At 49.3% G+C, this 17629-nt stretch overlaps 1 protein-coding gene across 3 annotated transcripts in view; it reads right to left on the bottom strand.

Annotated features, from left to right (window-relative positions):
• Positions 1–446: 446 nt before the first annotated feature.
• The window catches only part of dyrk1b (dual-specificity tyrosine-(Y)-phosphorylation regulated kinase 1B), a 29792-nt gene continuing 12609 nt past the window's right edge, over positions 447–17629 (bottom strand). The window contains exons 1-11 of one of the 3 annotated variants that reach the window (XM_084709976.1): positions 13859–16052; positions 7558–7703; positions 7244–7363; positions 6860–7048; positions 6480–6627; positions 4870–5156; positions 4042–4188; positions 3742–3903; positions 2690–2993; positions 2065–2168; positions 447–1840 (exon numbers count right to left, since the gene is read on the bottom strand). In XM_084709976.1, coding sequence (XP_084566102.1) covers positions 1202–1840; positions 2065–2168; positions 2690–2993; positions 3742–3903; positions 4042–4188; positions 4870–5156; positions 6480–6627; positions 6860–7048; positions 7244–7363; positions 7558–7703; positions 13859–14000 — 2388 coding nt within the window. In that variant the 5' untranslated portion in view covers positions 14001–16052 and the 3' untranslated portion in view covers positions 447–1201. Of the gene's footprint in view, positions 1841–2064; positions 2169–2689; positions 2994–3741; positions 3904–4041; positions 4189–4869; positions 5157–6479; positions 6628–6859; positions 7049–7243; positions 7364–7557; positions 7704–13858; positions 16053–17629 lie in introns of those variants that run through there. The other 2 variants (XM_084709983.1, XM_084709991.1) reach the window with 2 other exon arrangements.

The following is a 17629-nucleotide window of genomic DNA, read 5'->3' as shown; positions in this document are numbered from 1 at the left end:
ACGTTTCCGTAGGTTACTGTTCAAAAACAAAAAGAGAGTAAGAAAAAGAGAAAGAGCGAAAAAAGAGGAAGAGGAGGGTGAAAGAGTCTGGTGAGAGATGATGAAGTAGAAGGCAGACTATTTAAACAAACAACAGGGAAGCATTTTGGTTTTCCTTCTGGCAAACATGTTGAGTTGTTCTCCTTTCGTGGGTGTGTCCTCCCCCCCCCCCTCTGCTCCACAGCCTCGGCCCCCAGGGTCTCTGTGTCCCCCAGCTCCAGGCCTCAGCTGAGCTCTAGGATCCATCTCAGAGTTTCAGATATAGAAGCCAGTGTGTCAAGCCAGAGAAGGTTGGAAACATAAAAAAATAAAAATAAACAATGTAACAAAAGTATGTCTGTGTGTTGGTGTGTGTGTGTTGGGGGGTGAGATCTACTGAAACAAAACAAAAAATCAAACGAAGAAACTTCAGTTTTTTTTTTTTACTTGTTGTTGCGTGTCTTCTCTGTCTCTCAGCAAATAAAAAAACAAACCAGAATAAATAAAATGAAAAGAAAAAAAAAAATGAATAAATAATTCCAGAACAAAAATAACCCACTCCTCAATTTAGCTCTCTTCTCATCTCCCACTTACCTCCTCATGTAGTGATTTTTAATAAATTAAAATTTTACAATTAAACCTAGACTTTAGGAAATCAAAACAAACAAAATTCAAAAAGAAAAAATATTTTAGAAAATAGTGTAAGGGTTTTTTCTTTGCATTCATCGTTCCTTTTCCCAGCCCCACATCTACCTTCAACATCTCCAAACATCAATCCACAACAACACTAATCTCGCTGCAAACCTCTGCTCAAATCACATGAAATCAAATAATAGTATAATAACAATAATAATAATAACAAACTTGTCTGAAACTTTCGATTCCAACTACGCTCACTCTGTTTCTTTCCTTCGACAAAAAAACAAAAAACAAAACAAAGTGAAAAAAAAGGTTAAAAATGGTGTCCGATCCATCCCAGACCTCCCTCGACCTTCTCCCATGCAAAACAGAACTAACCCTCGGATATCTCACAAGTTTGTCTCTGTAACTCTGTGTGTGTGTGGCTGTGTGTTTTAAACTCGAATATGTGTGATGTGTGTGTGTGTGTGACGTGTATGCGTGTTGTAATCATTATGTTGTTGTCGTTAAAATCGTATGGCTTTTGGAATTTGTTCAACATTTATCAAGAGTTGGCAGGGTTCTGCCCGCTGCCCCCCCCGCTGCCACACACGCCCATCATGGCCGACTCGTCAGAGTCTGGCCGGCCCCCTCCCCCTCCCCCTCCCCCTCCCCGCGCCGTTGGGGGGTTGTTATTGTTGTTGCCGGGGTAACAGGGGGGGATGTAGCCCAGGCTGGAGGCAGCCATGCTGTCCTGAGAGGCGGTGGGGGGGGCTGTGGCCGGGCCGGCCTGGGGGGCCAGGACCGTCCTAGTCCGAAAGGCAGACAGGCCCATGTATTGGCTGGAGTCCAGCAGGGAAGACGGGCCCAGGTGGTGGTGATGCACGCTAAGCTCTACGCTGTCCTGCGTCTGGGGGGAGGAGCCAGGTGCCTGCGATGCCCCGCCGACCTGCGCCACACCCTGCTGCTGCCGTAGGCCCCGCCCGTTGCCGTGGTGACCGCCGCCGTAGATGGGGTGCGGGTGGTGCGGTTCGTTCATGCCCCCGCCCCCTCCTCCTCCTCCTCCGCCCAGGAAGTGGCGCTGGTGCTGCGTGGCGGCGGGCTTGTGGAGCAGCAGCTGGGGGTAAGGGGGGTCGCCTCCTCCCAGACCTCCACCCTCCCCTACTCCACCTGGCCACAGACGCAGCTGCTGCTGAGACGGAGCCTGGAGGACGAGGGAGGGGGGAGGATAGGAGGAGGGGGGGGCGGAAGGAGGAGGGGAGGATAGGAGGAGGATGGGGGATAGGAGGAGGATGGGGGAAGATAGGGGAAGGGCAAGGAGGAAGAACCATGGTTAGGAACACTTAGATGCTCTGTAGGATGGTTTTGTCAGTTCCTTTAAGGGGACTTTGGAGTGTAATGAATACCGGTGAGGACGCCCTGACTCACCTGTGGACTCTGCATCTCGTAGTCGGAGTGAGTAACGGCACTGTTGTAGTACCGGTTACTGTACCGGTAGTTCCGGTTGTCATTGGAAGAACCGCTGGATCCACCTGGAAACAAAACAATTATAAATAAATGAAAGAAACCTGGTTGGTACACTCAGCTTTACTACTGACTGTTGTTTGGGGTTCTGTTTTGTAAGGACAATTATTCCATAAAACTTGTACTAATGCAAACAAGACAAAGAACAAATGTCCTGGTAATCAGCTCCAGGTTAGGTTAAGTGTACGTATAATATTGGTGTGTAATTTCTGTATTTTCCTTTGCAAAGGAGGGTCAATGAAGGATTTCAGATCAGAGGAAAGACGAGCAGCTAAAGACCTTGCTGCTGAACACTGCCGTAGCTATAGTGACTGCCAGCTGTTGCCATGGTGACCAACAGTTGTAGCAAAGGGGGTGACGCTGATGCTGCTGAGCCGTTGCCGTGGTGACGTCAAGGCTGTAGGAGCCTGTTTCTATGGTCTGTATTGGTGTGTGATTGAGTGTGCGTGTGTGTATATATGTCTGCATGCAAATACACTCTTATACATGATCTCCCTTCTACATGATATAAATATGTGTGTGTGTGTACCAGAGCTGGAGACAGAAGAGGTGGTGGAGGTGGAGTGGGAGTGGTCCATGGCAGGGCTGGTGGAGGTGGAGCTGCTGGTGTTGGTGCCTTCGTCCGTGGTCTTCTTGAAGAAGTTGTGCTGCAGGGCGTAGAACGGCGTGATGCGCGTCTTGGGGTCGTAGTCCAACATGCGCAGGATCAGGTCCTTGAACTTCAGGTAGTCGCAGGGGGCGTGGCCTGGCTCACCCGCCCTCCGCCCCCCTGGACCGCCTGTCTCCACCCCCAGGATCTCATGGAGACGCCGTGTGGCCGGAGGCTTGTACTCCTGCAAGGGTGGACGGGGATGTGAGGAAAGAGGAACAGAAGAAAAACACATTTGGTTGAGCTTTCTCCTCCGGTTTTGGTCCAATCCACATGCAAATTGTATCATGACGAGATGGTTGATGGTAGGTTCAGCTGTATGTATAGTCTTGAGGATGGATGGATTTTTTTATCATTACTAATTACATTAGATCATTCAGATTTGGTGAAGATAATAGGGAGGAAAGGAGGGATGGGGTTGAGAGGAGAGAAGGAGTGAGTTTTAAACCGTGGTGGCAAAGCCACACTTGGACAAAGTGACTTGATCCTACCATCCCTCTAATCCTGGGAAGTTATCTTCCCTCATTGCATTTGCACCCATACCCCATCCCTCCATTTTAACGAACACTCTTTTAGTCACCTTTATCTCACTCCCCCCCCTCGTCTCTCCATGTCTAGGGGGCTAGGCCGGATGACTGATGAGTGTAGGAAGTGACAATGAGGAGGGGGGAGGGGATGAGGAGTGGGGGGGGAAGTCAGGTGTGGTAAAAGAAGTGTACTCACGTAGGGCAAGGGTAAGGGGCGATGGGTACGAGGTAAGTGCAAAAGCCCGTGTTGCGGTGAGATCGAGCACGAGTATGGGGCGGGCGAGTATGGGTGTGTATGGGTGAGTATGGGGCGGGCGAGTATGGGTGTGTATGGGTGAGTATGGGGCGGGCGAGTATGGGTGAGTATGGCGGGTGAGTCGGGTGTAGTAAGAGAAGTGTACTCACTGCAGGCGAGGGATAAAGTACCTTCTTAATGTCCTTGTTCTTCTTGACAGTCCACAGGCCATCTGAGAGCTTGTCAAAGTACTTTCTGGCTTTGGGGGCCTGGTCCAGCATGTGACTCGGAGGGACCCCCAGAACCTCCACGATCTTGTTCATCTGGTCCACCTGAGGAGGGGGAGGGGGGAGCGGGTTAGCCATGCCGTGTCTCAGGGCGTGTCTGAGTTTGTATTTGGTGGACCTCATTATGTAGGTCTTACTAGTTTGTGTGTGTATGTGCGTCTGTGTGTGTGTGTCTGTGTGTACCTCATTGGAGCCACTGAAGAGAGGTTCCCCAGTATGCATCTCCACCAGGATGCAGCCCAGGGACCACATGTCGATGGCCAGGTCGTAGGGCATCCCAAGCAGCACCTCCGGGGAACGGTAGAACCTGCTCTGGATGTACTGGTAGATCTGAGGGGAGAAGTGGGTGAAATACGGAGGGGCAGATTAGTGACAGGACAATCAAAGAGTGGAGAGGGGGAAAATAGAAAATATGGAGAAGGAGATGGGTTTCTTGTTAGCTGGCTACAGCAAGGCAAAGTCATCTGAACCACGGGTGCAGTTCCACCACACTGCCTCACGGGTGCAGCAGCAAGGCAAAGTCATCTGAACCACGGGTGCAGTTCCACCACACTGCCTCACGGGGGCAGTGGAGCTCAACTGTGCGACTGAGTCAGGGTGCAGCAGAGCTCTGTGGCTGCATGCAACCCAGGGTGTGTACCGCAAGATACAGTGTTCAGCATCTAGCTGGTACAGTAGACAATCCATAATCTAACTGTTCGTATGCCTTTCCGACTGCAAAGCATGCCGGCCGCCCTGGGAGATAAACCCGGCACACCTCATTCCCTCGTCTCTACCCGGAGCATGCACTTGTGCACAGGCATCCGATACACGGATGTGGATTACTCTGTTTGCTCAATCCTTCCCTTCGACATCCACGAGGAGAACAAGAGCATTCAGGGCATATTCACCACATATATTCCACAACATTTAGTTAACATTCAAACCTGTATGTGCAACGCTTGTACTCGTCCTGTCAAAACATAACCCGGTGCTTGTGCATTTCTGTGTGTGTGTGTGTCACCCTCTTACCCTCTGTCCCAGCTGACAAGAGCTGCCAAAGTCGACGATCTTGATGGCACTGCGTTTGGGGTTGCAGAGCAGGATGTTCTCGGGCTTCAGGTCACAGTGGATGATGCTGAGCTCGGGCGTGGCCAGGAACAGCAGCGCCGTGCACAGCTGCTGGGCGAACTTCCTGGTCAGGTTGAGAGACACGCCCCGGAAGTTGGTGTTCCTCAGGAGGTCGTAAAGGTTGTAGGACAGGAGCTCAAACACCAGGCACAGGTGGTTACGGAACATGAAGTGCCTCTTCAGATGAACTGGAAAGGGAGGGAGGGAGGTTGGGGGGGGGGGGTGGGAGAGGGTTAGAAAAGGAGGGGCGAAAGATGGGGACAAAGACAGGCAGAGAAAATGCACGGGCGCAGGATAAGTCATTTGTTGGGTTGATTCTGCACAAGGGTTAGGAAAATAGCTGTTTCTTTTCCCCCCCTTCGCAGCAGGTGCAGTTCAATGAAGCAGTGCTGTCAAGTGAATCTGTGTCTGAGTGTGAGTGTGTGGAGGGCTGATGCTATATGAGGGCGGTGATGGGAGAGCTATATGAGAACTGGGCCACTGGCCTACATTAGCAGAGAGTTAAATATGGAGCAGAGAGCCACGTCAAACGCACCCAGTAGGATCTAGTTCACATCAGACACACCAACCAACGCTGGTGCTGTTGCTACACGGAAAGAGGGATGGGTGGGAGAGTAAATCAAACCGTATAATTGAACTGGGCTGGAACTGTAAGTCACTCTGGATAAGAGCGTCTGCTAAATGACTAAATGGAACTGGGACTTTCCAGTCATTCTTACCGTGTGAGTGTTTATCTCTCTAAGGATGGGTAAGCAAGCGACTGCATGAGAACATTGTCCATAGTCTACATAGGAATGCATAACAGTTCAATTACCTCACGACAAATCAGGGAGGCAAGTGGGAAGGAGCCCTCTGTTTAAGCTGTGCCCAAGTGTGTGTGTGTGTGTGTGCTTGTGTCTACTGTGCAAGGGGGGCTGTGTCAAACCGTGGGCTTCTCACACAGTACTGTGTAGATGGGTGTATTTATGGAGGTGCATGTGCATGGGGCAAGATGGCTGAGTGGTTAGGGAGTCGGGCTATTAATCAGAAGGTTGTTGGTTCGATTCCCGGCCGTGCGAAATGATGTTGTGTCCTTGGGTAAGGCACTTCACCTTACTTGCCTCGGGGAGAATGTCCCTGTACTTACTGTAAGTGGCTCTGGATAAGAGCGTCTGCTAAAAGACTAAATGCAAGTGTATGTGCAACCCATGTATCTGTATGTATGTGTACACGCATGTGTGGACAATGTGGCCAGTTTTTGTCATCAGCCTGTCACCAGACCAGGCCACGCGCTGAGCCACGACTATACTTTGTTCTCCGTAATTCCAGAAGCTATATAAATGAAAAGATACATGTATTGTGCAAAAACTGTCCTTATATATGACCATGCCTTTAATAAGACAGTAAATATATATCTCTTGTAATCGATATAAGTAATTGACATCTTCAGATCCATCTATTTCTGTCCCAGTTAGCAGTGTGAATGTACATGTGGTACCTATCTATGTAGTACTGCATGTCTGTGTACCAACCTATATAGTACTTCATCTCTGTGTCGTGCTTGTTCATGAGCTCCAGTAGTCGTAGTTCGATCTGCGCCTGGTTGAGGAAGGCCTTCTTGTTCTTGATGATCTTGATGGCCACCCACTCCTGTTCATGGTGGTCGTACGCCTTGACCACCTACACGCACGCCAGAGGGAGGGGCAAAGGTCACGACAACGCCTTTCTTTTCCTCCCATGAATCTCGCCTTCCTCCCCCCCTCCCCCCTTTAAGTACCCTCCTCCCTCTGCCCTCGCCTTCCAACTCTTCTGTCTCCCATCCTTCCCCATGTTCCTCCCCCTCCCACACATCCTCCGTTACCCTCCTCTGCTCAAACTCTTCCTCTTCTCCCCTCCTCCTCCTCTTCCTCACCTGTCCGAAGGAGCCCTTGCCGATGAGCGAGTCGATCTCGTAGCGGTCCAGCCACTTCTCCCCGTTCTTGACGATGTAGTCGTAGTTGTCGTCATCGTAGCCGTCGTTGTACACCTTCCTCTCCTTCTTGGTGCTCGAGTCCTCCGGGGGAACCTGCTGGGCGCGCCGCTTCTTCTTCGTGTAGTACACCTGGAGACGGAAAGACAGAGGAAGGGGGAGGAGTCAGCGGCGGGGCATTCGATAGTCGAAACGGGTTCGTTCTGACGCCTTGGTCTGTCCGGAGATGCGGTGGTGATATCGCCGGCTGTGACGTCTATGCACGTTTCAGTGTCTGTGTGCCAACTGTGTGTGTGTGTGTGTGTGTAGCAAACGGTGTCTTCTCACCTCATTGATGTGCTTGTAAGTCTTGATGAGGTCGACAGAGAGCTTCCTCAGTGGAGCGCTGGCCGGGTCTCGAAAACTAGGGGGGATCCTCCTCTGCAGTATGGTCATATCAGACAGCACCTGAACACACACACACACACCGAGGGATACAGGAAGATAAAAGAATCAACACACACAAGAGAAGGAACAGAAAAACAGGTATGGAAAAAGTGTGTGGCTGTCCGACAAATAAAAACTGTACTAAGGGCCTTGGATCTATTGAATAATTTACATAATCAAGTTCCTGGTTGTGTGCGTGTGTGTGCGTGTGTTACCTGCTGCTGCTCGGCCATGGAGTGGATGTTGCTGAAGGAGGGGTGTGAGTGCTGGCTCGACATGGTTGGCTCAGCGGGGGAGAAGCCCAGGGCGGCAGGCTGGCAGAGGGAGGAGGAGGGGGGCTTGCATCCTGAGCTGCTTCCACCTGCAGGACAAAGAAAGGAGGAGGAGGAGGAGGGGGGGTTAGGAGAAAAGACCCATGTCACCGTAGCGTCACACATACGAACACACAGGCCCAGACGGGGTGAACCAGGCCTGAACTGTCGGGGGAATCGGACAAGCCCACCTCACACACACGCAAAGGAGGGAGGGGGTGTGTGGGTTAGAAACGCTATAGCTTTAGGTGGGGAAAGTGTCAACTGAAGCGCCTCCTGTGGCACCGTCAACACCAAGGTCAACATGACCAACGGGGTCTTTCTGTGTGTGTGGGTGAGAGAAAGAGACAGAGAGCAAGCTGGGGGGGGGGGGGGGGGCGTTTTCCTGTGTGTCCCAGCAGCACTACGGTAAAGGGAGGGGTGACTGTGCCCTCCTACTTATTTCCTTAGAAACAGGCTGACGGTTAAATGACAGCATGCCACTCTCCAGGTCGCAACCAACAAGAGGACGAGCTTCCCGAAAACCAATGAATCATACAGTACGTTCTATCCGTACGTAGCTGCTGTCTGCTGTCTCGCTGTGGTTGGTCCCCAGTCCCAGCCTTCATGAGTGCAGCCCAGAGAGGGAGAGAGCTGCAGGACTGAGAAACAGGGAGTGGGTCTCTGCATGGTGCCTATTTGCTATCATGCTACAATGGACTACACATGACTCTAGAAGCTTAGGGTTAACTCCCTTCCCACCCTACCTGCCCCGCCACTCAGCTTCAAGTTCCAACAAACATATATAATGTTAAGACTTTGGTCAATCATACTGTTTTTCCCTCCTGGGATCTGGTTCCACTTGACATGAGTGAAAAGTGCCTGTTCCTACAGCCTTCCAACCAAGCCTCAAGCTGGGGAAAAAAAGTGTGTTGGTGATATGTTTTACATACATTTCCTATAATATCTCATATCTGTGCAAACCAAACAACCCATTTCTGTGAAGTATCCATGGTGACGTGGTGGTTGCAATGAAATCTGTTTCATTTTGAAGTTATTCAGAAGTTGTGGAGACGTTATTAGGAACATTCTACAGACATCTAGCATAACTGAGTCTGTTGTTGTGAGGCAGCCTGTTCTGCCTTGGCCTCTCTAGCAGAGAGATGACGCAGTCAGCCAGCCTATCCGCCTCTCCGCTCGCCTGGCAGAAATGTCACACTGTGCCTTTAAATGCTGAGCAGAACACATCCAGCACTTCCTGAGTGTGACACCCCCCTTCCTGCTCTCCCATTGGCCCCCTCCCTCCCTGGCTTCTGATTGGCCGCTGGTATCCAAGGGCTGGGCGGTGAGGTCTCTATAAATAAACCTGGGAGCGAGTGCTGTATCAGCAAGCCTTCCCATAATGCTGCTCCCTCCCTCCCTCCCTCCCTCCCTCCCTCCCTCCCTCCCTCCCTCCCTCCCTCCCTCCCTCCCTCCCTCCCTCCCTCCCTCCCTCCCTCCCTCCCTCCCTCCCTCCCTCCCTCCCTCCCTCCCTCCCTCCCTCCCTCCCCCTTTCACTCTTTCAATCTCTGTTTCTCCCCCTTTCATCCTATCACTCCCTTCACCCTCTTTTTTTTTTTTTTTTTTTTTTTTTTACATTTCCCACCAGTTTCCTCCTTTCTTACTCTTTTTCAATCCCTCCATCACCGACAGTTCCCAACACTATCTTCCCTTAAATTCTATCCCTCTCTTCCCATCTCTCACTCTTCTCCCCCCATGTGTTCACCCTCTACTGCTCTCTGCCCCCCCACCACCCCTCCCCTTCCCTCTCCTAGTACAGGCTGTAGCAGGGCAGGTTGAGTTTATTAATAAACCCAGGAGGTGAGGTAGGACAATCAGGTGCATGGACACTTTTCAGTGTGTCTTTGGAACTACCCATCTCTCTTGCTTGTTCGAATCCAACGCGATTTACAGTGCCTTCTAGTCAATGGCCAGACAAACGGTCAGATCAGAGGGCTTCCACATACCCTCGTCAACATCTGCACCAATTCACAACCGGGGACCACCAGGTACCCGGTGCTATACAGACCACCAACACCCCTTGCTACAGCTGACCAAATACAGCTGCCAGCTGCCAATCAGGGTATCGCCATGGCAACAGACCAGCCCCACTCCCTGTCTCTAAGAAACAAGAATGGAGGAAGGGAATGATGGAGAGAAGGGAGGGGGGAGGGTGTAATGCCAACAGCTGAACCCCCCCCCCCCGCCCCTCCTTCCCCCTCCACTGGTGTATACCCCTCTCTCATTCCCTGTTAGGGTAATGGGAGCAGCCCTGCCACCGAGACAAAGTTGGACACACGGATTGGACGGAGAGAGAGAGAGAGAGAGAGAGAGAGAGAGAGAGAGAGAGAGAGAGAGAGAGAGAGAGAGAGAGAGAGAGAGAGAGAGAGAGAGAGAGAGAATATGTAAGAGGGAGCGAGACAGAGGGAGATGAGGAGAGAAGAGGACACTGAGTTATAGAAACAGGAGGTATGTTGAGAGGAGTAAAGACTGGGTAGAAGGGAGGGGATGAGAGAGAGACATTGACGGGGGTGTTCCCAGTCTTCAACTGTTTGATGTGTCCACCTCGCCGGCCAATGTTGGAGGTGGATAGTAATAATGAAGACCTACTTTGTTGCCGATTCAACATCTCGAATTGACCTGAGCTGCCAGTCAGTCATATTCTGAATAACATTTTCCAACTAGGTTAAAGGTCTTAAAGCATTCAATTCGTTCCCTAATCTTCTAATCATCAATCGCAATTAGTCCTCTGTACAAGCTAGCAGTCCTGGTTCCCTTCGCTAAGAAGCAATTCTGGGTTAAAGGAATTGACTGTTATAATATGTTTGCTAGTCGTTCACATATATAAATGTGTAAATGATCTCCCGTTGGCACGTGTTTGGATGATGATGACTATGGAGTGTACATCTTGGCCATTTGTGGTTGGGTGAAGCTGGGCCACTAGATATGGAGTATTTTGGGGTGTCTGGGTTGCGACCTGTGACATGACATTCCACAACACCTAAAACGCCTTTCATCCAGACTGGTACACAGTCTGTATGTGTACACCCATCCCCTGTGTACTGGTACACAGTCTGTTTCACCCATCCCCGTGTCTCCCCCCCCAACCTTAGAAGCAGGAAGGGCAAGCAGCCTTCCTATTGGGTCAGACAGACAGATCCACCAGCCAGGCTGTATGGTAGTTTGACCACATGACTCTCAGGTTCCACGATAGATTTAAAAACCGGAAAAGTAGTCCACAGCCTACAGCACAGCCAACGGTGATTCGACTTCGACGTAGCCATGCCTCTTTCGCTTAAGAACACACGTGTTGCCTATCACATTGAAAGGTCTGTGCCAAACAAGCTTCAGATAGGTCAAGGGTCACCGTCTAACCTGACACATGGTGGGGATCCACATGGGCAGTGTTCGGCCAGGAGGTTGGTGGATCAAATCAGAGTCAGGGTATGCGTGTGTGTGCCCCAACTACCCTCCAATGCCCCTGGTGACCCTCCTACCCCACATGGCTGAGTCAGACCAGCTCTATTAATAGAGCCCCGAGTGGACCGGGTCCAATCGGACAGATGCACTGAAAACAGAAACCGTCTCGAAACCATCATAAACACTCACCACCCACACAGCAGGCACCTAAGTCAACTGTCATACTGTCTGCAGCCTACCTGTCTGTCTGTCTACCTGCCTGTCTGCCATAGCCTCAAGTCTCTACTAGAGACCTACATCCTTCCTTCAGTGTTGACCTCTACCCTGGAGTGACAGGTAGCCAGTCAGATGTGACCTGACAGAAAGCAACAGGTGGGAGTGAGCTGTTCTTCACTCACCTCTAATTACACTGTGCCTAACTTTCCTCACCAGCTAGAGAGACAACAGAGGGCAACGAGAAAGAGTAAGTAAGGGAGTGAATGACTGACTGAATGGAGGGAACAACTGCTAAATATTTAATGGGCTTTCCGTGACGGAAGTGGCTGTGTCAGCGTGGGTACCGTGAGCCTTGCTCAGTGGGGGGTATTTGTCTGCCAGGGTGTGTGTACGTGTGTGTGTGTGTGAGTGTGTGTGTGAGGGAGGCTGTGTGTGCTGCTGAGTGTGACTGCGAGGGTCAGTGCGTGAGAGATTGTGTGTTTTGCATGTGCGTGCGTGCGTTGGCCACAGAGCTGGACTGCTGCTTGGTCACGCAGGTATAGAGAGCCTGGCCTCTTCTGCTGAAGCACAATAACATGTTTACCTCTGGACCTGGTCTGCGTCATCACAGAAGAGGAGGGGGGAAGGGGAGGGGGAGGGGGGGGGGGGGGGGTGTTGGAGCACACACACCCCTCCAGTCCAACCTCAACCCTACTCTCCATAGTCTCCTACTACCTAATCTTGCCCTGACCATCCATAGCACAGCCACTGGCTCACCCATCCTTAACCCTTCGACTCCTGCCCCTAAAACCTGATTCGTAATGACTGAGGGGGCTGAAGGACAGATGCAGTGACACAGACACACTAAGCGTCTGAGCCTCCCTCCCTGATCCCTTCAGAACAGGGGAGGTGACATCCACACCGTGCCAGTAGACTTGGAGCTGGTTCATCTGTTGATGTCACGAAACTCACAGACGCGGATCTTGGAAAGTGTTTTTTCTCCCCCCAGATCACTCTAGAACAGACACACAATCAGATTTGACCAACCGAGGTACCTGATGCCCTCCACACTAAAGGAAATGGTATGGTTTAGTCAACTTAAAGACTATGCACTGGACACTGCAAATGAGGTGGGAGTGTAGGGAGGAGGAAAGAAGAGTAGAGGGGGAGCATAGGGCAACACAGAGAAATGAGTGTTTATGTGACTGATATGACTGTCTTAGTCCAAACTCCACAGAAAGATCTGATTGCTAAAGCTCCTGAACATGCTCTTCTGCTCTGCATTGCACATAAACAGTGATACAGGACAGGAATAGGCAGCAGAGAAAGAGCTGGTTAGATACTCAGATATAAATAACTGATAATAAGTTAATGGACAAATAGGCCCCACTCTTCAGCTCCCTGGCTGAAGGAAGGAGCCAACCTGGCCTTGGCCAACTATAGGCTGTCTTTCCAGCTGTTACAAGGAGGTGACATTTTGGTATGCCCTATTAAAATATAATTATACGTTGACACCGGTGTGCATTGTGTGTGTGTGTGTGTGGTAGAGGCAACAGTAACTGTCAAAGGGAATGTCTTTATTCCCACGATTGTTCAAAACAAGAGGTAGGACAATACTGGGAAGGGGCAGTATCGCAGAAGGGAGGGGTTTGTAGGTTGAGAGTGTACAGGGGTGTGAAACACCTCGCTCTGTGTTCAGCGTCTCTAACTAATACCACTAAACGGTGCTTAAAAATGTCTACCCTGTTTACATCAGCGCCCACCAAACTGTAACTACTGCAGCGGGAGTTTCACTAGGTACAGTGAAAACCACGTCACTTGGCTCTTTGTAAAACAAACACAACTGGCTCAAAATTCCACAAAAAGTTTTTTAAACTGTCTGTTTTTCAAGCCGAACCTTGGTCCAGGACGTTTCTCCAGGAGACCAGAAGCGGTAGATGGTCCATCACCACCATGCTCTTCACTAGCATCTCTAATCCTGCAGCTCTGTGGAAGCATGGTCTTCCCCGCTCCGCAGCCACGCCTCCTCCAACGTCATCACTATAATACTTGCATCTACGAGTACGATGACACGTGCTTCTCCAGTTGGAGCTTCTGGCGCTAGGAAGTGTTGGGGCGGGCTTAAGAGTCAACGTCGCCACCGCCGCCACAGAACGGTGATCGCTGCGGTCTGGTTAGACTGACCACAAACGGTTCATACCCATAACAATTTTAAACCTCTAATGTAAACCGACACCAGAAAACACCTCCTAACCCTGTCCCTCACACACAGGACTGAGGAAGACCTTGAGAGTGAATCCTGAGACGCCATCTTCAGACTCTGTCAAAAGACACACGACCCGCCCCCCCCCAATTCTTCTATACAGAACCAAACAACAGCCACCATAACAGCACTCTTTCATTCAACATCCGTTCCTGTTCTTTGGGGATTCTGAACTGCCGTATCGATGAAAGACCGTGGTTATTTTACTAACGTTAAGTACTTCTAGATATGACAAAGAGGTTCAGAAGTACTCTTTGACAGTTTGACGAAGAGTCGAGCACGTGTGCGTACTACATCGGTGGTACTAACTTTTGTTGGGCTTTCGTAGCAGGTGTGGTTGTGTCAGGTAGCGGTTTGGCTCCGGGTTGTTGATCCAGGTTTCAGTCGGCAGGTTAGCCACCATCCTGTTTGATGGCTGTGGCTTTTCCTCCACAGCCGACGTGATCACCATCGGAAATGCTGGGGGGGTTTGGACTATGTATCCCAGAAAACAAAGTTAAAGTTCAGGTGTTGGAGTTTCCAAACCTCTTGTGTGGTGGGGGAGTGCACTGAGCCACATCAACCTTCACTGAGTCTGCGGTCCAGCAGAATACATCCAACAACAGAACTTCATGTGTGAACCGGTAAAGGCAGTTTTACAACAGGGTTTCCCACGAAAAAAAATAAGAGTTCTTCTCTCTGTCAACAATTCAATCCTGAAGTGGTGGAGTACGAACCAAGGGAATCAAAAGGCACCGTTTCAAACTCCACGTGTTTCCTTTGCTCTCCTTTATTACTATGGTTATCTAAGGCTTAATTGGGTTTCAGGCATCAACGCTTACTCTCAGAAGTGAAAATATATGTACTTAAACTATGTATTTAATATACTTTATAGATATATTTCTATTCAAGATATATGTTTCTCTGTGTGTACATGGGGAAGGAAAATATTTGGTTACTCAAGTTTGCTTCCTAAGTGCGGCAGTTTCATGCATTGTTCCTTGGTGCTTTCGTTTCATTCCATTTCTGTTCCAGTCAAAAAGTAGATCCAGGGTTGACCACGGTGGGTTGACTCGCAGACCAAGCAGATGTAGCTGGTAAGTGGATGAAGGCGTGGAGAGGAGCTTGGTTAACCCGGCTAGGTAGCTTTTAGTTGTAACTGGGCAGACACCGGATCTCCACTATGTTTTCAGTTCAGAGCAGGAGATCCAGAGATAGACCTGGATGTGGTGGGTGTGGGGGTGAGGGACTCAGTTTCAAACTACCACATTTTACCCCATCACTCTCCCTAAAAATAGCATTGGCTCCTTAGATCCCGTTGAAGTATTCTACAGCCAACTAATCAGTGATAAAATGAACAGGTTAGGAACAGCCTTCTCATCCGGTCCGTTTTTACAGATGCTATCCTTTTATTATAATCCAGAGACTTCAAAAGATACAGTTCAGAGAGACACCATCCACAATAGAAGAGTTCTGTCTTTGTCTTACCGACAGATTCACCGCTATACCCTTCCCCTTGAACGTTACTGGCCGAGTCCGCAGATGTCAACTGGTGACCTTCTGCTCTGGCAGGTCGGGGGTGGGGGGGGGGGGGTGGGCGGAGAGGGGAAGTGAGCTAAAAACAACAGTGACAACAACCTAAAGCTGGTGGTTAAAAAAAAATCGTGAGCGGGAGGAGGAAATTGACACGTGCATCCAAAACAAATCCGATAAAGCAAAGTGCTGATGTGCAAGAGTATTAACAGGCACAAAAAGTTAAAACGTGTTCAGTTTCTTCTTGAAAGATATTCGAAAGTCTCCCGGAGAGCTGAACGTCAGGGCATGCTAATATGACGCTCTGACAAGTGAATCTTCTATTTTGATTCTGTCTACCCAGAGACGCGTCCTCATACGCAGCAACAATTTTGCCTTCTCGTTCTTTTACTTTCTTTCACGGGGGCTATTCCAAATGTGACCAAATTAATCAACAAAACGTTATGTATGAATATATCCAAAAGATTTGAGCAAAACTTTCCTCCGTAGACAAAATCCTAGACTTTAATTTCACGTCGCCTGTCGGGCAACTTCTTGAGAGCAGTTGTAATGTTCTTGTTTTGAACTGTCACTTGATTCCAAAATTGGCTTCCGTTTAGAGAGTGGTCGTCCAAATACGTGATAATAACAACGAACCTTTAAAACAACAAAATAATGTGGTTCAAAATGAACAAAACTAGGTAACGAAGTTTTTACTGACACCTCCCTCTTTCCCAGTTGTGTATGCAGTCCTTTCCTGCTTCCGTGTGGCTCAACGCTTTTATTCACTCGATCCTGTCGCTTGTACCTCCAAATGAATCCAGAAACGATTTCTTTCTTGAAACCTCCGCCTTTTCGCTCGAATAATTGGTTTGTATTGACCGCAGAGATGGTATCCTTTCTGGGCAATTTCAACTCCTCCAGTTCGCCCCTCTCCCTCAGTACTCCCTGTTGGCTTGCCTCTCTGGCCGGCTCCGGATCCACACCCTGCGATGCGGATTGTTCCAACGGCTCAGCAGGCGCGGGGGGAGGGGGGGTGTTGGCGAACACTCCTACAGCGGCGCGCTTGACGCAGCTCCACGAGATCCACGCACATTAATGTTTAAACGCTCAAAGTAGCGGGATACCTGGGGAGCCACGGAACATCACGGGGAAATGACGCAGAGTTTTATATCCCCTTGTTTATTTGAATTACATTGTGTGAACGTGGAACACTGGGATATCAACAAAAGAATGTATGTCAGCCCGGAGACCTTTCTCATCCCCCCTCTGGATTAGTTGCGCCATCAAGCCGCTCCTCTCCATGTATAGTAACTCGGCAAATATATACTGTAACATATATATATATAGACAGCTGCTACATTGATGGGGCAACGCTGGGTAGAAAATACTAAAGAATAAAAAATCACCCATATAAACCCTCGTGAATGCCCCCATGTCTTAGAAACAATGATGCACTGTTGCTTATGTACGCGGGATAAACGTCATCTCATATAATTCAGTATCAAATAACTTCCCGGTGAGACAATTGGCTCGGTGATCCGTTAAAATGTTGAATGATTAGCGAAAAAAAATATTGTGTACATTTAAATAAGTTGGCAATGAAACAATAGCCAATTATCAAATTTTTAAGCTTGAAATGTCATAGCCTTTATTGAAAAGCTGATTAAGTAATGGCATTGTTTCCTTGATATCAGAAAAGTTTAATTCTTAACACCCACTATTAAAACAGTAATGAAGGCAACCAAGTTGTCTGTCCTTCACCAGTGTTGATGTTTGTGCAAGGTTCATTTTGTTCCACCAGTCCTTGAGAATTATTTCAACTTTTCTGTGCTAAAGCGCGCTCACTTGCAAACCCTTCCCTCCTCCACTCCTCTCCCCCTCTCTCCCTGACGCGCCTTCCTTCATCGTGTGCTCCACACTCTCTCTACCCCCATTGTGCGCGTTCGCAAGCTCTGTTGCTATCCAACGCCAGGCAGCTCGAGCGCGATTGGTCAGACCAAGTCCCTTTCGCTGCTTGAATTGGTCAACCAGGATCAGTGGGCGGAGCCAGAAGAGGAGGTTGCCCTGTTCCACTGGCTCTTCGTCGTCTTCAAACGCATCGCGGAGGCAGAATGACGTGCCCGCGGAAATAGTTTAAAGACCTCAGGTAGGGCAGATAGGGGGAGGGGGTGGCAGCTGGGAAAGTGACCAGAGGAAGGAGCACACGAAGTCATGCAGAAACAGGGAGCGGGGAAAGGCTTTTATAATTGGCAGATGCCTTAAGAATATTGGTTTTGTCTCGTGAAAAATGCGATGTGGCTACAAAGTTAAAACCTGACTTAATAATAAGACAACACAGAAACACCATCAATAACGCTGATCATCCACACAGTTTAGACAATCAACTAATTTAAGCATTACCTATTTTTGTCCCATAAACATCACAACTTTGTGGGTAAAACTCACTGTCCAAAATTCTGTTAAAAAAGTTAACCAATGCCAAAACATGTCAACAGAGAAGAAAAAAACATGCAGTAAAAACAACAAATGTATTTAACTGGTTTATGTTCCCTAACTGTCACACCAATTAATTGAAGCATGATTGTT

Source organism: Hypomesus nipponensis, chromosome 2 (genome assembly GCF_054491055.1).
Source record: "Hypomesus nipponensis isolate SF chromosome 2, ASM5449105v1, whole genome shotgun sequence".
NCBI lineage: Eukaryota > Metazoa > Chordata > Actinopteri > Osmeriformes > Osmeridae > Hypomesus > Hypomesus nipponensis.
Note: the sequence above shows the minus strand (reverse complement) of the source record. Positions and strands in the feature narration are given on the sequence as shown.